At 51.1% G+C, this 20,542-nt stretch overlaps 1 protein-coding gene across 2 annotated transcripts in view; it reads right to left on the reverse strand.

Moving 5' to 3' along the window:
• The window catches only part of AKT2 (AKT serine/threonine kinase 2), a 52,386-nt gene that overhangs the window by 11,615 nt on the left and 20,229 nt on the right, over positions 1-20,542 (reverse strand). The window contains exons 1-2 of one of the 2 annotated variants that reach the window (XM_063431098.1): positions 11,268-11,365; positions 4,176-4,297 (exon numbers count right to left, since the gene is read on the reverse strand). In XM_063431098.1, coding sequence (XP_063287168.1) covers positions 4,176-4,221 — 46 coding nt within the window. In that variant the 5' untranslated portion in view covers positions 4,222-4,297; positions 11,268-11,365. Of the gene's footprint in view, positions 1-4,175; positions 4,298-11,267; positions 11,366-20,542 lie in introns of those variants that run through there. The other variant, XM_063431099.1, reaches the window with a different exon arrangement.

The following is a 20,542-nucleotide window of genomic DNA, read 5'->3' on the forward strand; positions in this document are numbered from 1 at the left end:
ACTCTTATATTAGAGTAGTATTTAAACAGCATGATCTTACAGTAAGGTCCACTCAGATAGGGCAGTATAGGGCAATCAGTGATCACCGTACTCTTATATTAGAGTAGTATTTAAACAGCATGATCTTACAGTAAGGTCCACTCAGCTAGGGCAGTATAGGGCAATCAGTGATCACCGTACTCTTATATTCGAGAGGAATTTAAACAGCGTGATCTTACAGTAAGGCCCACTCAGATAGGGCAGTATAGGGCAATCAGTGATCACCGTACTCTTATATCAGAGTAGAATTTAAACAGCGTGATCTTACAGTAAGGCCCACTCAGATAGGGCAGTATAGGGCAATCAGTGATCACTGTACTCTTATATTAGAGTAGTATTTAAACAGCGTGATCTTACAGTAAGGCCCACTCAGATAGGGCAGTATAGGGCACTCTTATATTAGAGTAGAATTTAAACAGCGTGATCTTACAGTAAGGCCCACTCAGATAGGGCAGTATAGGGCAATCAGTGATCACCGTACTCTTATATTAGAGTAGTATTTAAACAGCGTGATCCTACAGTAAGGCCCACTCAGACAGGGCAGTATAGGGCAATCAGTGATCACCGTACTCTTATATTAGAGTAGAATTTAAACAGCGTGATCTTACAGTAAGGCCCACTCAGATAGGGCAGTATAGGGCACTCTTATATTAGAGTAGAATTTAAACAGTGTGATCTTACAGTAAGGCCCACTCAGATAGGGCAGTATAGGGCAATCAGTGATCACCGTACTCTTATATTAGAGTAGAATTTAAACATCGTGATCCTACAGTAAGGCCCACTCAGACAGGGCAGTATAGGGCAATCAGTGATCACCGTACTCTTATATTAGAGTAGTATTTAAACAGCGTGATCTTACAGTAAGGCCCACTCAGATAGGGCAGTATAGGGCAATCAGTGATCACCGTACTCTTATATTAGAGTAGTATTTAAACAGCGTGATCCTACAGTAAGGCCCACTCAGACAGGGCAGTATAGGGCAATCAGTGATCACCGTACTCTTATATTAGAGTAGTATTTAAACAGCGTGATCTTACAGTAAGGTCCACTCAGATAGGGCAGTATAGGGCAATCAGTGATCACCGTACTCTTATATTAGAGTAGTATTTAAACAGCATGATCTTACAGTAAGGTCCACTCAGCTAGGGCAGTATAGGGCAATCAGTGATCACCGTACTCTTATATTCGAGAGGAATTTAAACAGCGTGATCTTACAGTAAGGCCCACTCAGATAGGGCAGTATAGGGCAATCAGTGATCACCGTACTCTTATATCAGAGTAGAATTTAAACAGCGTGATCTTACAGTAAGGCCCACTCAGATAGGGCAGTATAGGGCAATCAGTGATCACTGTACTCTTATATTAGAGTAGTATTTAAACAGCGTGATCTTACAGTAAGGCCCACTCAGATAGGGCAGTATAGGGCACTCTTATATTAGAGTAGAATTTAAACAGCGTGATCTTACAGTAAGGCCCACTCAGATAGGGCAGTATAGGGCAATCAGTGATCACCGTACTCTTATATTAGAGTAGTATTTAAACAGCGTGATCCTACAGTAAGGCCCACTCAGACAGGGCAGTATAGGGCAATCAGTGATCACCGTACTCTTATATTAGAGTAGAATTTAAACAGCGTGATCTTACAGTAAGGCCCACTCAGATAGGGCAGTATAGGGCACTCTTATATTAGAGTAGAATTTAAACAGTGTGATCTTACAGTAAGGCCCACTCAGATAGGGCAGTATAGGGCAATCAGTGATCACCGTACTCTTATATTAGAGTAGAATTTAAACATCGTGATCCTACAGTAAGGCCCACTCAGACAGGGCAGTATAGGGCAATCAGTGATCACCGTACTCTTATATTAGAGTAGTATTTAAACAGCGTGATCTTACAGTAAGGCCCACTCAGATAGGGCAGTATAGGGCAATCAGTGATCACCGTACTCTTATATTAGAGTAGTATTTAAACAGCGTGATCCTACAGTAAGGCCCACTCAGACAGGGCAGTATAGGGCAATCAGTGATCACCGTACTCTTATATTAGAGTAGAATTTAAACAGCGTGATCTTACAGTAAGGCCCACTCAGATAGGGCAGTATAGGGCACTCTTATATTAGAGTAGAATTTAAACAGTGTGATCTTACAGTAAGGCCCACTCAGATAGGGCAGTATAGGGCAATCAGTGATCACCGTACTCTTATATTAGAGTAGAATTTAAACATCGTGATCCTACAGTAAGGCCCACTCAGACAGGGCAGTATAGGGCAATCAGTGATCACCGTACTCTTATATTAGAGTAGTATTTAAACAGCGTGATCTTACAGTAAGGCCCACTCAGATAGGGCAGTATAGGGCAATCAGTGATCACCGTACTCTTATATTAGAGTAGTATTTAAACAGCGTGATCCTACAGTAAGGCCCACTCAGACAGGGCAGTATAGGGCAATCAGTGATCACCGTACTCTTATATTAGAGTAGAATTTAAACAGCGTGATCTTACAGTAAGGCCCACTCAGATAGGGCAGTATAGGGCACTCTTATATTAGAGTAGAATTTAAACAGTGTGATCTTACAGTAAGGCCCACTCAGATAGGGCAGTATAGGGCAATCAGTGATCACCGTACTCTTATATTAGAGTAGAATTTAAACATCGTGATCCTACAGTAAGGCCCACTCAGACAGGGCAGTATAGGGCAATCAGTGATCACCGTACTCTTATATTAGAGTAGTATTTAAACAGCGTGATCTTACAGTAAGGCCCACTCAGATAGGGCAGTATAGGGCAATCAGTGATCACCGTACTCTTATATTAGAGTAGAATTTAAACAGCGTGATCTTACAGTAAGGCCCACTCAGATAGGGCAGTATAGGGCAATCAGTGATCACCGTACTCTTATATTAGAGTAGAATTTAAACAGCGTGATCTTATAGTAAGGCCCACTCAGATAGGGCAGTATAATGCAATCAGTGATCACCGTACTCTTATATTAGAGTATTATTTAAACAGCGTGATCTTACAGTAAGGCCCACTCAGATAGGGCAGTATAATGCAATCAGTGATCACCGTACTCTTATATTAGAGTATTATTTAAACAGCGTGATCTTACAGTAAGGCCCACTCAGATAGGGCAGTATAGGGCAATCAGTGATCACTGTACTCTTATATTAAAGTAGTATTTAAACAGCGTGATCTTACAGTAAGGCCCACTCAGATAGGGCAGTATAGGGCAATCAGTGATCACTGTACTCTTATATTAGAGTAGAATTTAAACAGCGTGATCTTACAGTAAGGCCCACTCAGATAGGGCAGTATAGGGCAATCAGTGATCACTGTACTCTTATATTAGAGTAGTATTTAAACAGCGTGATCTTACAGTAAGGCCCACTCAGATAGGGCAGTATAGGGCAATCAGTGATCACTGTACTCTTATATTAGAGTAGTATTTAAACAGCGTGATCTTACAGTAAGGCCCACTCAGATAGGGCAGTATAGGGCACTCTTATATTAGAGTAGAATTTAAACAGCGTGATCTCACAGATTATACACAATCAGCTCACAATTATAACCGCGAGAGAATAGCGGCTGCAGCATTATTTGTTAAATGTCAAATACATAGAATTTAGAGAAGTAAATCTCAGCTGATAAGGAGCATACGTTAAAAGCTATAGTTAAACAAAAAAAAAACAACAAACACATTCAATTGTATTTTCAGGGAAGTTGGGTCTTGAAATACAATGTGGAAGCCCTGCAGTGGAGAAAATGTGAGAACAGCCATAAAAGCCGTTGAGCAAGTACCCAGAGAGACGGTAAACATCAGTAAGGGAGAAAAAAAAAAAAAACACCTCCCGCTCGTGTTTCCCGGGTCACCACACTGTGATTCTTAGAAATGAACACTTTTTACCAGGTACAAGCAATGCAGATCAGTGCACTGCCCCTGGTGGCTGGACTGTGTATTACAACTTAGGATTTACCCAAACCACAAATCAAGAGAATTGCAAAAATGATTTAATAACCAAGGAAAAAATGAATGGCTGCACACACAAAAAAAAAAAAAAAGACAGACACTCTACAACACAGCTTGCACTATAGAGAGAACGGTGAGGACCTCCGTTACAGCTTTCACACGCACTCACCTCTTTTATGGAGCCATCCTTCCTTAACCACCATCACTTCATTCATGATGACACAGAGAATGAATCTAACGCGGGTTCAGTCAATATGCAAGCAACCTTGGGGTGCAAACAGAACGGAAGATCTGAAATATAAACGTAAAGAGGACAGTTAGTAATACTTACAGCTCAATTAATGAAATGATAAAAACCCACCACTTACTGCAGAATCTGGGTATTATTCCCACTCTCTGGTAATGCTCCTAAAGACCACCAGTGATATATGGCACGGCTCAAAATTTCCACCTGTGAGTTAAAATTTAGTCCCAGCGAATAGAAATCCACTCCGGGTCAATGTCAGGGACTGGCAGCGGTGAGTAACTTTTAATTAACTTTTAAACATGTGTTTTCCAAAAGGGACACTTCAGTTCCTTAGAGTACTCTAGCTTGCTGACATGCTTCAAGTGTGAAGAGAGTGTACTCATATTTCATTTTACAAAAAGTGCAGATTTCAATAGAAATTGACACTTTTATTAACGAACCTCGTTACACCCCCTCATGCTGTCAATCAGATAACCGGTCCTGTTACTTCCTGGTTTGTTTAGCTCAGTGGAGACAAACTCAAGAGGCAGCAATTTCCCAGACCACCTGCCTTGCAAAGACTTCTCATTGAGCTGCATTGGGAAGTCTGTGATTGGACAGCCACAGAAAGTGTGGGCGGGGTTAGAAGGGGAGGGCTTGCAAAGGCTGCAGACAAGAGATATACAGATTTGCAACCTGTTTTAGATCCAACTCCAATGAAAAAAAAAATGCATTGTGAAATACATAAAAGGTGAACCTACTAAACAGTGATTCTTTTTTTTTTTTTGTATTTGGACAGTGGATTGACCCTTTAATTTGTTGTGTGCACGGTCTGTAGAATTAAGTGTAATATACATCCTCTGGATATAATGTGTATATATATATATATATATATATATATATATATATATATATATATATATATATATATATATATATATATATATATACACACACACACACACACACACACACACACACATATATATGTATCTTTTTTTGCTGATTGTATGAATTTAAGGAAATATATAGTATTTTTTATTTCTGGGGTACCTCAGCCATAAAATTACATTTTTTTTTAATGTTGTATAACCATACTATACAGCAATTAAATGGACGCAAAGTGGGATATTCATGAAAGTGTTCTGAAAAGCGTTAGTTGGATTCTATCATTAGTTTAATCATAATACCGTGATCTACAAAGTTTTCTTTATAGTAAATTCCACCAGTTTTTGCAAACATCTCCATTTGAGCAGACCACCGAATTTAGACTAGCGGGAGCATTCTGCCACTATTCTGTTGGTAAGAGAGCAGAAACAATTTATAAACCTGTTGTGCTGGTGAAAAAAATGATTTAAAAAATCTTTAAAAATTTAATAAATGGTACAAAAAATAGCCAAACACAGATCGTTGTCTCCTTGTTACTATGGCAGCAGGTGCCCAGGAAAAGAAAAGAACAATTTAAGACATTATAGATAACGAACAACGTTGCAGAACATCTTTGAGTTATATAGATAAAAACAACGCGGTGCTCCAGGGGATGGAAAGGGGGACGCGGCGCACCGGGGGAAGGAAAGGGGCAAGCGGCAGATCAGGGGAGGAAAGGGACAGGGATCAGGGGAGGAATGGGACAGGCACCAGGGAATGGGAATTGCAGAACAAATACTTAGACAAACATTACAGTTAGGGTCACATGATAGTGGTTTTTTTTGCTCTGCAGAGATCATGGCAGAGACGGGATCAGTCGGAAAGGGAGGGGGAGGAGTGGCGGGGGCACATAGACAGATGGGCCACCACAGATAATCCTAATTAATCTTTGGATAGGGATGAACAAACAAACTCGCTTCTCACACACTATCTTTTTCTTGTGTGGCAAAAAAAAACAACAACAACAACAAAACCTGGCACCTGAAAGTGACAGGTACATACATTTAGCACAAACTTCGAGCTCCTACAATTATCACGGGGGCGATTGGCACCAACTTTGATGCACTGTGGGTGCATACATTGGCATCTACCTTCAGCCACTGCAGTTGGTACATCTACCGATATCTAATTCCGGACATTGAATGGGTACAACCTAGCATTTACATGGCACTAACATCGATTTCCTGATATATACTTTCTGTTGTGGCATTTGGTACAAACACTGCTTTCTGGTGAGGTAGCTGGACTCATACACTGGGATTGACTCTTTGGTGTGTCAGTACCCTTTAATACTGCAGTAGGTACATACACCATGTTCTCACTCCCGAAAGCTTGTCATTACAATATTCTGTTAGTCCAATAATAAAGTTATTATAAGATACAAATTTCATCTTTTATTTTACATCTGCATTACTAGACTAATACGGCTACAATCTCTACATTTACATCTATATTAATATTTTTGACACTATCTTTTAGAATGGTGTTTATCACAATTTTTCATATATATATATATATATATATATATATATATATATATATATATATATATATATATATTCACAGTGCTCTTAAAGGACCACTCTAGTGCCAGGAAAACATACTCGTTTTCCTGGCACTAGAGTGCCCTCACCCTCAGGGACCCCCTCCCGCCCGGCTCTGGAAAGGGGAAAAGCGGTAAAACTTACCTTTTTCCAGCGCTGGGCGGGGAGCTCTCCTCCTCCGTTCCGCCCCGTCGGCTGAATGCGCACGCGCGGCAAGAGCTGCGCGCGCATTCAGCCGGTCTCATAGGAAAGCATTTACAATGCTTTCCTATGGACGCTTGCGTGCTCTCACTGTGATTTTCACAGTGAGAATCACACAAGCGCCTTTAGCGGCTGTCAATGAGACAGCCACTAGAGGATTTGGGGGAAGGCTTAACCCATTAATAAACATAGCAGTTTCTCTGAAACTGCTATGTTTATAAAAAAAAAAAATGGGTTAACCCTAGAGGGACCTGGCACCCAGACCACTTCATTAAGCTGAAGTGGTCTGGGTGCCTAGAGTGGTCCTTTAATTAAATTCACTTTATTTAATTTATCACAATTTAACTTGTCTCCCACATTAAAATATATATAGGACCCTCAGATATTGGGGTACTGTTAAGTAGTGGTGGTCTTAACACGACATGGCCATATGGTGGATCTGAATCCCCATATTTGTTTGCCGAGATAGGGGATTTTAAGTGGCTTTGTAAAATTTAAAACTATTTGTTTGCTCGCTGTTCCTTAACCTGTATTTTGCGTGTGTGTGTGTGTGTGTATATATATATATATATATATATATATATATATATATATATATATATATATATATATATATATCTACAAACACATACACACAGACCAGAGTAATGTATATTTTATTTAGCTGCTTCTAATACATAGCTTATTTACACACCTACATTACATCATAAGCGACTTGCTCTGCTACAACAGAACCAATTTTAATATTAGAAGTATGACTGCATGTCATCACACAGAAAGCAAAATTAGTTAAAGAAAACAAAACGTTTCTGAAGAATCTGAGGTCCATTTGACCCCTTTAGATGTGCCTTTTAAAGACAAGACCCAGGGCTGAAAGAGTCTTAGAAGACAATGGTCCAGTGGTATGGGGTCTTTAACACTAAGATCCCCTCCAGGGAGGCCCTGCCTGCACCACCTCCTGCAAGATGAAGACATTGAGAGAATGTTGGTGATTGATCTTCTAACCTTCCAGATTCCTAAAATACCACGGCCAAATTTCTCATGGCAACACTGCTCATTCCTGGAGGTCCCTTTCTGATCGCCCTACCATCCATGCAGACAGGCAGAAACAGGGAAGCTTCATTAAAAACAGGTTAGGTATGAGTGCTTTAAGGGCCCTGAAGAGTTCTTGTTGCATCTTGGAGTATTTTATATAGAACTTTATGAATGCACTAGATCTTTGGAAGCCGACCGTGACTCTCCGTATGTTTTGAAACTAAATTTCCCACGAAGCTCAGCAAGCCTGGAGGTTGCCACAGCAATGCAAGCTGAGGAACATGGGAAACAAAGTCCGAAACTCTATATGGAGGTACATTTTCCAGGCTATTAGAAAAAAAAAAAAAAATCACAAACACGGACTAAACAAGTCCAACTACATATTCCTGCAAATATATCCAAGGCCTTGGAAACTAGACACAATCCCATGGGGCTACAAGTGGATAAGGAGCCATGAGGATCACCTTCTCGCTGAGGCTGCCTCGAGAGCTGGACATTTTATTTATAGGAGAGACAGCGACGCGGCTCTGCCTGCAAATCCATTTACACTCAACTTTTTTATTTTGTAGAGAATACTTTCCTCTGTTTACAATAAACAAAGTGGATTTTGACACCGTGCTGACATGAAGGTGTGTAGTCTGGCCGGGTATCCTTTTTATTCTATTTTAGTAATTTTTTGGTGTTTCAGAGCACAATATAAAATCAGAAGAAAAAAGGTGCACGCGTGTTCGTACATAAACATACTAAATAAATAAAATCCTTCCACTTTTCATGATTGCCTAGGAGTTTACAATCTAAGGGAGATAATGTGGGAGCAAGAAAAGTGCTAGCAATGATTAAAAAAACAAAAACAGAATTAAATGAGTATGTTGCAGTTCAATTACCGGTACCTTAACCCCTTAAGGACCAAACTTATGGAATAAAAGGGAATCATGACATGTCACACATGTCATGTGTCCTTAAGGGGTTAAACGCAGAGTAAGAGTGCGTTTTAAAAGTGGGAGTTTGTTAAAACTTCTAACAATTCAAAAATGATCAACAATTCAGGGTAATAATCTGGTTCCTCCCCCAAGGCAAAAGAATACAATATAAATATAAGCTATAGTGCTACCAGTTATCGATACTGAATTCCAGGCTCTCTGTAAACGCCATAGCGTGCTCAAAACAGCAATAAATCTATGTGCAAAGAAAACAGAGTCACAAAATACATGATTAAAAGCAAAAGTGAAATCCCACATCTGCTTGCTCGGCTGCCTTATCAAAAATCTTCTAACGGAGGTGTATTTGAATTACTCTGGAATTAGACCTCGCATAGGGCTGATTGGTGGGGGTACGGATCTGAGATGTACCTTCCTCTATAAAAATATAGTAAGCCACTCTTCCACTGATTATTACTTCGCACACGATTAACCGGAATTGTGCTTAATATTGTTTCCACTGTACAGCGCTACGGAATCTGATGGCGCTATATAAATAATAAAATAATAATATGCAGATTAACTTTCTTGTTAAAAAATCATTAAGTACAAATGTTCCTAGCAAATTATAATGTTCATAATTAGTGATGCGCCCCCATTCATTTCTATCTGAACTCTTGGCAATGACCCTAAACATGCCAATCAGATTATCCAATTCGGATTTCTCTACTGCTAATCCTGTAAAATGTTATTCAAAGAATGACACCTGGCTGTCTGTACGTTAAGACGTGGCAATGGGCACAGCGCAAAACCGGTCATCTGCCCCAATGCATACGCCTATCACCACCATCCATTTGAAGCCTCGATTTTTTTGTCAAGCTATGTGAATGCGGTTTCACAAAAAAAAATTGGGACTGCAGAGATTCCTTGCAACATAATCACTACAGCAATACAATGAGCTGTAGTCGTTATGGTGCTTGGAGCTCACCTATAACATAACATGGACCTCCTCAGATTTTCTGCTGGGATCTGAGGCGGCTTAATAATAAGAAAATATGCTATCAGCATCAACAATGCCATTAAACAGAGAGTTTGGATCCTCTTTTCAGCACCCTGACATGGTGAGATGGCATGAGAATACTGGTGGCTGGGGGTGATGTGACATGCTGGTGGCTGGGGGTGATGTGACATGCTGGTGGCTGGGGGTGATGTGACATGCTGGTGGCTGGGGGTGATGTGACATGCTGGTGGCTGGGGGTGATGGGAGCAGGCTGGGAATAATGTGAGATACTGGCTGCGGTGATGTGAGATACTGGCAGCCGGCTGGGGGTGATGTGAGAAACTGGCAGCTGGCTGGGGGTGATGTGAGAAACTGGCAGCTGGCTGGGGGTGATGTGAGAAACTGGCAGCTGGCTGGAGGTGATGGGAGTTGTCTCCCCACAGAAAGCATGGCATGTGATGTCCCAGGGAGCTCCCTGTATAACACACATTGCAGGAAGCGCCAGCAGTGCAGACGAGGTTGGATTCCCACTCCCAGCCAGGCGGGGTAACGCTGATATTATGTGAGGGCTGCGAGTGCTGGGGCTGGCTGAGAGTGCTGGGGCTGGCTGTGGGGTTGGCTGAGAGTGCTGGCTGTGAGTGCTGGGAATGGCCGAGAGTGCTGGGAATGGCCGAGAGTGCTGGGAATGGCCGAGAGTGCTGGGAATGGCCGAGAGTGCTGGGAATGGCCGAGAGTGCTGGGAATGGCCGAGAGTGCTGGGAATGGCCGAGAGTGCTGGGAATGGCCGAGAGTGCTGGGAATGGCCGAGAGTGCTGGGAATGGCCGAGAGTGCTGGGAATGGCCGAGAGTGCTGGGAATGGCCGAGAGTGCTGGGAATGGCCGAGAGTGCTGGGGCTGGCCGAGAGTGCTGGGAATGGCCGAGAGTGCTGGGAATGGCCGAGAGTGCTGGGAATGGCCGAGAGTGCTGGGAATGGCCGAGAGTGCTGGGAATGGCCGAGAGTGCTGGGAATGGCCGAGAGTGCTGGGAATGGCTGAGAGTGCTGGGAATGGCTGAGAGTGCTGGGGCTGGCCGAGAGTGCTGGGAATGGCTGAGAGTGCTGGGAATGGCTGAGAGTGCTGGGAATGGCTGAGAGTGCTGGGAATGGCTGAGAGTGCTGGGGCTGGCTGAGAGGGCTGGGAATGGCTGAGAGTGCTGGGAATGGCTGAGAGTGCTGGGAATGGCTGAGAGTGCTGGGAATGGCTGAGAGTGCTGGGGCTGGCTGAGAGGACTGGGAATGGCTGAGTGCTGGTGCTGGCTGAGGCCCTGTGAGCAGCCCCTCCCCCCCCCTGCCAGGCCTCACGCGGTGTAAGCCCGGCCCCAGCCCCCCCCCGGCCGCCATGCTGTCCCCCCCCGGCCCCCGGGGGCCCTCACCTCCCCGGCTCAGCCTCCTCGCTCCCAGCCGCTCCCGACTCTCATTTCTCCCGAAACCACCAGCGCTACAGAGAATGGAGGCAGCCAAGACCGCCCACATCCGGCAACACAGAGTCTGGACCGGAAACAGCCCGGCCGCCATCTTGGGTGAGGGCAGAGTGAGGGCATCGCCATTACTGGAAGGGGGGGGGGGGGGTACAGCCGCCTCAGAAAGCAAACTGGGGGTACAGCCGGCCTCAGAGAGTAAACTGGGGGTACAGCCGGCCTCAGAGAGCAAACTGGGGGTACAGCCGGCCTCAGAGAGCAAACTGGGGGTACAGCCGCCTCAGAAAGCAAACTGGGGGTACAGCCGGCCTCAGAGAGTAAACTGGGGGTACAGCCGGCCTCAGAGAGCAAACTGGGGTACAGCCGGCCTCAGAGAGCAAACTGGGGGTACAGCCGCCTCAGAGAGCAAACTGGGGGTACAGCCGGCCTCAGAGAGTAAACTGGGGGTACAGCCGGCCTCAGAGAGCAAACTGGGGGTACTGCCGGCCTCAGAGAGCAAACTGGGGGTACAGTCGGCCTCAGAGAGTAAACTGGGGGTACAGCCGGCCTCAGAGAGCAAACTGGGGGTACTGCCGGCCTCAGAGAGCAAACTGGGGGTACTGCCGGCCTCAGAGAGCAAACTGGGGGTACAGCCGGCCTCAGAGAGCAAACTGGAGGTACAGCCGGCCTCAGAGAGTAAACTGGGGGTACAGCCGCCTCAGAGAGCAAACTAGGGGTACAGCCGGCCTCAGAGAGTAAACTGGGGGTACAGCCGGCCTCAGAGAGTAAACTGGGGTTACAGCCGGCCTCATAGAGTAAACTAGGGGTACAGCCGGCCTCAAAGAGTAAACTGGGGTTACAGCCGGCCTCATAGAGTAAACTGGGGGTACAGCCGGCCTCAGGGGGAAACTAGGGTACAGCCGGCCTCGGAGAGCAAACTGGGGGTACAGCCGGCCTCAGAGAAGAAACTGGAGGTACAGCCGGCCTCAGAGAGCAAACTGGGGTACAGCCGGCCTCAGAGAAGAAACTGGAGGTACAGCCGGCCTCAGAGAGCAAACTGGGGTACAGCCGGCCTCAGAGAGCAAACTGGGGGTACAGCCGGCCTAGAGAGCAAACTGGGGGTACAGCCAGCCTCATGGAGAAACTGGGGGTACAGCCGGCCTCAGGGGGAAACTAGGGTACAGCCGGCCTCGGAGAGCAAACTGGGGGTACAGCCGGCCTCAGAGAAGAAACTGGAGGTACAGCCGGCCTCAGAGAGCAAACTGGGGTACAGCCGGCCTCAGAGAGCAAACTGGGGTACAGCCGGCCTCAGAGAGCAAACTGGGGTACAGACAGCCTCAGAGAGCAAACTGGGGGTACAGCCGGCCTCAGAGAGCAAACTGGGGGTACAGCCAGCCTCAGGGGGAAACTGGGGGTACAGCTGGCCTCAGAGAGCAAACTGGGGGACAGCCGGCCTCAGAGAGCAAACTGGGGGACAGACAGCTTCAGAGAGCAAACTGGGGGTTCAGCCGGCCTCAGAGAGCAAACTGGGGGTACAGCCGGCCTCAGAGAGCAAACTGGGGGTACAGCCGGCCTCAGAGAGCAAACTGGGGGTACAGCCGGCCTCAGAGAGCAAACTGGGGGTACAGCCGGCCTCAGGGGGAAACTAGGGTACAGCCGGCCTCGGAGAGCAAACTGGGGGTACAGCCGGCCTCAGAGAAGAAACTGGAGGTACAGCCGGCCTCAGAGAGCAAACTGGGGTACAGCCGCCCTCAGAGAGCAAACTGGGGTACAGCCGGCCTCAGAGAGCAAACTGGGGGTACAGCCGGCCTCAGAGAGCAAACTGGGGGTACAGCCGGCCTCATGGGGAAACTGGGGGTACAGCCGGCCTCAGGGGGAAACTAGGGTACAGCCGGCCTCGGAGAGCAAACTGGGGGTACAGCTGGCCTCAGAGAAGAAACTGGAGGTACAGCCGGCCTCAGAGAGCAAACTGGGGTACAGCCGGCCTCAGAGAGCAAACTGTGGTACAGCCGGCCTCAGAGAGCAAACTGGGGTACAGCCGGCCTCAGAGAGCAAACTGGGGGTACAGCCGGCCTCAGAGAGCAAACTGGGGTTACAGCCGGCCTCAGAGAGCAAACTGGGGGTACAGCCGGCCTCAGAGAGCAAACTGGGGGTACAGCCAGCCTCACGGGGAAACTGGGGGTACAGCCGGCCTCAGAGAGTAAACTGGGGGTACAGCTGGCCTCAGAGAGCAAACTGGGGTACAGCCGGCTTCAGAGAGCAAACTGGGGGTACAGCTGGCCTCAGAGCAAACTGGGGGACAGCCGGCCTCAGAGAGCAAACTGGGGTACAGCCGGCCTCAGAGAGCAAACTGGGGTACAACCGGCCTCGGAGAGCAAACTGGGGTACAGCCGGCCCCGGAGAGCAAACTGGGGGTACAGCCGGCCTCAGAGAGCAAACTGGGGGTACAGCCGGCCTCAGAGAAGAAACTGGAGGTACAGCCGGCCTCAGAGAGCAAACTGGGGTACAGCCGGCCTCAGAGAGCAAACTGGGGGTACAGCCGGCCTCAGAGAGCAAACTGGGGGTACAGCCGGCCTCAGAGAGCAAACTGTGGGTACAGCCGGCCTCAGAGAGCAAACAGGGGGTACAGCCGGCCTCAGAGAGCAAACTGGGGGTACAGCCGGCCTCAGAGAGCAAACTGGGGTACAGCCGGCCTCAGAGAGCAAACTGGGGGTACAGCCTGGCCTCAGAGAGTAAACTGGGGTACAGCCGGCCTCAGAGAGCTAACTGGGGTACAGCCGGCCTCAGAGAGCAAACTGGGGGTACAGCTGGCCTCAGAGAGCAAACTGGGGTACAGCCGGCCTCAGAGAGCAAACTGGGGTACAGCCGGCCTCAGAGAGCAAACTGGGGGTACAGCCGGCCACAGAGAGCAAACTGGGGGTACAGCCGGCCTCAGAGAGCAAACTGGGGTACAGCCGGCCTCAGAGAGCAAACTGGGGTACAGCCGGCCTCAGAGAGCAAACTGGGGGTACAGCCGGCCTCAGAGAGCAAACTGGGGGTACAGCCGGCCTCAGAGAGCAAACTGGGGGTACAGCCGGCCTCAGAGAGCAAACTGGGGGTACAGCCGGCCTCAGAGAGCAAACTGGGGTACAGCCGGCCTCAGAGAGCAAACTGGGGGTACAGCCGGCCTCAGAGAGCAAACTGGGGGTACAGCCGGCCTCAGAGAGCAAACTGGGGATACTGCCGGCCTCAGAGAGCAAACTGGGGGTACAGCCGGCCTCAGAGAGCAAACTGGGGTACAGCCGGCCTCAGAGAGCAAACTGGGGGTACAGCCGGCCTCAGAGAGCAAACTGGGGGTACAGCCGGCCTCAGAGAGCAAACTGGGGATACAGCCGGCCTCAGAGAGCAAACTGGGGGTACAGCCGGCCTCAGAGAGCAAACTGGGGTTACAGCCGGCCTCAGAGAGCAAACTGGGGTTACAGCCGGCCTCAGAGAGTAAACTGGGGGTACAGCCGGCCTCAGAGAGCAAACTGGGGGTACAGCCGGCCTCAGAGAGCAAACTGGGGTACAGCCGGCCTCAGAGAGCAAACTGGGGGTACAGCCGGCCTCAGAGAGAAAACAGGGGGTACAGCCGGCCTCAGAGAGCAAACTGGGGGTACAGCCGGCCTCAGAGAGCAAACTGGGGTACAGCCGGCCTCAGAGAGCAAACTGGGGGTACAGCCTGGCCTCAGAGAGTAAACTGGGGTACAGCCGGCCTCAGAGAGCTAACTGGGGTACAGCCGGCCTCAGAGAGCAAACTGGGGGTACAGCCGGCCTCAGAGAGCAAACTGGGGGTACAGCCGGCCTCAGAGAGCAAACTGGGGGTACAGCCGGCCTCAGAGAGCAAACTGGGGTACAGCCGGCCTCAGAGAGCAAACTGGGGGTACAGCCGGCCTCAGAGAGCAAACTGGGGTACAGCCGGCCTCAGAGAGCAAACTGGGGGTACAGCCGGCCTCAGAGAGAAAACAGGGGGTACAGCCGGCCTCAGAGAGCAAACTGGGGGTACAGCCGGCCTCAGAGAGCAAACTGGGGTACAGCCGGCCTCAGAGAGCAAACTGGGGGTACAGCCTGGCCTCAGAGAGTAAACTGGGGTACAGCCGGCCTCAGAGAGCTAACTGGGGTACAGCCGGCCTCAGAGAGCAAACTGGGGGTACAGCAGGCCTCAGAGAGCAAACTGGGGGTACAGCCGGCCTCAGAGAGCAAACTGGGGGTACAGCCGGCCTCAGAGAGCAAACTGGGGTACAGCCGGCCTCAGAGAGCAAACTGGGGGTACAGCCGGCCTCAGAGAGCAAACTGGGGGTACAGCCGGCCTCAGAGAGCAAACTGGGGGTACAGCCGGCCTCAGAGAGCAAACTGGGGGTACAGCCGGCCTCAGAGAGCAAACTGGGGGTACAGCCGGCCTCAGAGAGCAAACTGGGGTACAGCCGGCCTCAGAGAGCAAACTGGGGTACAGCCGGCCTCAGAGAGCAAACTGGGGGTACAGCCGGCCTCAGAGAGCAAACTGGGGATACTGTCGGCCTCAGAGAGCAAACTGGGGGTACAGCCGGCCTCAGAGAGCAAACTGGGGTACAGCCGGCCTCAGAGAGCAAACTGGGGGTACAGCCGGCCTCAGAGAGCAAACTGGGGGTACAGCCGGCCTCAGAGAGCAAACTGGGGGTACAGCCGGCCTCAGAGAGCAAACTGGGGGTACAGCCGGCCTCAGAGAGCAAACTGGGGTTACAGCCAGCCTCAGAGAGCAAACTGGGGTTACAGCCGGCCTCAGAGAGTAAACTGGGGGTACAGCCGGCCTCAGAGAGTAAACTGGGGGTACAGCCAGCCTCAGAGAGTAAACTGGGGGTACAGCCGGCCTCAGAGAGTAAACTGGTTTACAGCCGGCCTTAGAGAGTAAACTGGGGTACAGCCGGCCTCAGAGAGTAAACTGGGGTACAGCTGGCCTCAGATAGTAAACTGGGGGTACAGCCGGCCTCAGAGAGCAATCTGGGGGTACAGCCGGCCTCAGAGAGTAAACTGGGGGTACAGCCGCCTCAGAGAAGAAACTAGAAGTACAGCCGGCCTCAGAGAGGAAACTGGGGGTACAGCCGGCCTCAGAGAGCAAACTGGGGGTACAGCAGGCCTCAGAGAGCAAACTGGGGGTACAGCCGGCCTCAGGGGGAAACTGGGGTACAGCCGGCCTCAGAGAGTAAACTGGGGGTACAGCCGGCCTCAGAGAGCAAACTGGGGGTACAGCCGGCCTCAGAGAGTAAACTGGGGGTACATCCGGCCTCAGGGGGTAAACTGGGGGTACAGCTGGCCTCAGAGAGCAAACTGGTGGTACAGCCGGCCTCAGAGAGTAAACTGGGGGTACAGCCGGCCTCAGAGAGTAAACTGGTGGTACAGCCGGCCTCAGAGAGTAAACTGGGGGTACAGCCGGCCTCAAAGAGTAAACTGGGGTTACAGCCGGCCTCATAGAGTAAACTGGGGGTACAGCCGGCCTCCAAGAGTAAACTGGGGGTACAGCTGGCCTCACAGAGTAAACTGGGGTACAGCCGGCCTCAGAGAGTAAACTGGGGTACAGCCGGCCTCAGAGAGTAAACTGGGGTACAGCCGGCCTCAGAGAGCAAACTGGGGGTACAGCCGGCCTCAGAGAGCAAAATGGGGGTACAGCCGGCCTCAGAGAGCAAACTGGGGATACTGCCGGCCTCAGAGAGCAAACTGGGGGTACAGCCGGCCTCAGAGAGCAAACTGGGGTACAGCCGGCCTCAGAGAGCAAACTGGGGGTACAGCCGGCCTCAGAGAGCAAACTGGGGGTACAGCCGGCCTCAGAGAGCAAACTGGGGGTACAGCCGGCCTCAGAGAGCAAACTGTGGGTACAGCCGGCCTCAGAGAGCAAACAGGGGGTACAGCCGGCCTCAGAGAGCAAACTGGGGGTACAGCCGGCCTCAGAGAGCAAACTGGGGTACAGCCGGCCTCAGAGAGCAAACTGGGGGTACAGCCTGGCCTCAGAGAGTAAACTGGGGTACAGCCGGCCTCGGAGAGCAAACTGGGGTACAGCCGGCCCCGGAGAGCAAACTGGGGGTACAGCCGGCCTCAGAGAGCAAACTGGGGGTACAGCCGGCCTCAGAGAAGAAACTGGAGGTACAGCCGGCCTCAGAGAGCAAACTGGGGTACAGCCGGCCTCAAAGAGCAAACTGGGGGTACAGCCGGCCTCAGAGAGCAAACTGGGGGTACAGCCGGCCTCAGAGAGCAAACTGTGGGTACAGCCGGCCTCAGAGAGCAAACAGGGGGTACAGCCGGCCTCAGAGAGCAAACTGGGGGTACAGCCGGCCTCAGAGAGCAAACTGGGGTACAGCCGGCCTCAGAGAGCAAACTGGGGGTACAGCCTGGCCTCAGAGAGTAAACTGGGGTACAGCCGGCCTCAGAGAGCTAACTGGGGTACAGCCGGCCTCAGAGAGCAAACTGGGGGTACAGCTGGCCTCAGAGAGCAAACTGGGGTACAGCCGGCCTCAGAGAGCAAACTGGGGTACAGCCGGCCTCAGAGAGCAAACTGGGGGTACAGCCGGCCACAGAGAGCAAACTGGGGGTACAGCCGGCCTCAGAGAGCAAACTGGGGTACAGCCGGCCTCAGAGAGCAAACTGGGGTACAGCCGGCCTCAGAGAGCAAACTGGGGGTACAGCCGGCCTCAGAGAGCAAACTGGGGGTACAGCCGGCCTCAGAGAGCAAACTGGGGGTACAGCCGGCCTCAGAGAGCAAACTGGGGGTACAGCCGGCCTCAGAGAGCAAACTGGGGTACAGCCGGCCTCAGAGAGCAAACTGGGGGTACAGCCGGCCTCAGAGAGCAAACTGGGGGTACAGCCGGCCTCAGAGAGCAAACTGGGGATACTGCCGGCCTCAGAGAGCAAACTGGGGGTACAGCCGGCCTCAGAGAGCAAACTGGGGTACAGCCGGCCTCAGAGAGCAAACTGGGGGTACAGCCGGCCTCAGAGAGCAAACTGGGGGTACAGCCGGCCTCAGAGAGCAAACTGGGGATACAGCCGGCCTCAGAGAGCAAACTGGGGGTACAGCCGGCCTCAGAGAGCAAACTGGGGTTACAGCCGGCCTCAGAGAGCAAACTGGGGTTACAGCCGGCCTCAGAGAGTAAACTGGGGGTACAGCCGGCCTCAGAGAGCAAACTGGGGGTACAGCCGGCCTCAGAGAGCAAACTGGGGTACAGCCGGCCTCAGAGAGCAAACTGGGGGTACAGCCGGCCTCAGAGAGAAAACAGGGGGTACAGCCGGCCTCAGAGAGCAAACTGGGGGTACAGCCGGCCTCAGAGAGCAAACTGGGGTACAGCCGGCCTCAGAGAGCAAACTGGGGGTACAGCCTGGCCTCAGAGAGTAAACTGGGGTACAGCCGGCCTCAGAGAGCTAACTGGGGTACAGCCGGCCTCAGAGAGCAAACTGGGGGTACAGCCGGCCTCAGAGAGCAAACTGGGGGTACAGCCGGCCTCAGAGAGCAAACTGGGGGTACAGCCGGCCTCAGAGAGCAAACTGGGGTACAGCCGGCCTCAGAGAGCAAACTGGGGGTACAGCCGGCCTCAGAGAGCAAACTGGGGTACAGCCGGCCTCAGAGAGCAAACTGGGGGTACAGCCGGCCTCAGAGAGAAAACAGGGGGTACAGCCGGCCTCAGAGAGCAAACTGGGGGTACAGCCGGCCTCAGAGAGCAAACTGGGGTACAGCCGGCCTCAGAGAGCAAACTGGGGGTACAGCCTGGCCTCAGAGAGTAAACTGGGGTACAGCCGGCCTCAGAGAGCTAACTGGGGTACAGCCGGCCTCAGAGAGCAAACTGGGGGTACAGCCGGCCTCAGAGAGCAAACTGGGGGTACAGCCGGCCTCAGAGAGCAAACTGGGGGTACAGCCGGCCTCAGAGAGCAAACTGGGGTACAGCCGGCCTCAGAGAGCAAACTGGGGGTACAGCCGGCCTCAGAGAGCAAACTGGGGGTACAGCCGGCCTCAGAGAGCAAACTGGGGGTACAGCCGGCCTCAGAGAGCAAACTGGGGGTACAGCCGGCCTCAGAGAGCAAACTGGGGGTACAGCCGGCCTCAGAGAGCAAACTGGGGTACAGCCGGCCTCAGAGAGCAAACTGGGGTACAGCCGGCCTCAGAGAGCAAACTGGGGGTACAGCCGGCCTCAGAGAGCAAACTGGGGATACTGTCGGCCTCAGAGAGCAAACTGGGGGTACAGCCGGCCTCAGAGAGCAAACTGGGGTACAGCCGGCCTCAGAGAGCAAACTGGGGGTACAGCCGGCCTCAGAGAGCAAACTGGGGGTACAGCCGGCCTCAGAGAGCAAACTGGGGGTACAGCCGGCCTCAGAGAGCAAACTGGGGGTACAGCCGGCCTCAGAGAGCAAACTGGGGTTACAGCCAGCCTCAGAGAGCAAACTGGGGTTACAGCCGGCCTCAGAGAGTAAACTGGGGGTACAGCCGGCCTCAGAGAGTAAACTGGGGGTACAGCCAGCCTCAGAGAGTAAACTGGGGGTACAGCCGGCCTCAGAGAGTAAACTGGTTTACAGCCGGCCTTAGAGAGTAAACTGGGGTACAGCCGGCCTCAGAGAGTAAACTGGGGTACAGCTGGCCTCAGATAGTAAACTGGGGGTACAGCCGGCCTCAGAGAGCAATCTGGGGGTACAGCCGGCCTCAGAGAGTAAACTGGGGGTACAGCCGCCTCAGAGAAGAAACTAGAAGTACAGCCGGCCTCAGAGAGGAAACTGGGGGTACAGCCGGCCTCAGAGAGCAAACTGGGGGTACAGCAGGCCTCAGAGAGCAAACTGGGGGTACAGCCGGCCTCAGGGGGAAACTGGGGTACAGCCGGCCTCAGAGAGTAAACTGGGGGTACAGCCGGCCTCAGAGAGCAAACTGGGGGTACAGCCGGCCTCAGAGAGTAAACTGGGGGTACATCCGGCCTCAGGGGGTAAACTGGGGGTACAGCTGGCCTCAGAGAGCAAACTGGTGGTACAGCCGGCCTCAGAGAGTAAACTGGGGGTACAGCCGGCCTCAGAGAGTAAACTGGTGGTACAGCCGGCCTCAGAGAGTAAACTGGGGGTACAGCCGGCCTCAAAGAGTAAACTGGGGTTACAGCCGGCCTCATAGAGTAAACTGGGGGTACAGCCGGCCTCCAAGAGTAAACTGGGGGTACAGCTGGCCTCACAGAGTAAACTGGGGTACAGCCGGCCTCAGAGAGTAAACTGGGGTACAGCCGGCCTCAGAGAGTAAACTG

This window comes from Pelobates fuscus, chromosome 9 (genome assembly GCF_036172605.1).
Source record: "Pelobates fuscus isolate aPelFus1 chromosome 9, aPelFus1.pri, whole genome shotgun sequence".
Lineage (NCBI taxonomy): Eukaryota > Metazoa > Chordata > Amphibia > Anura > Pelobatidae > Pelobates > Pelobates fuscus.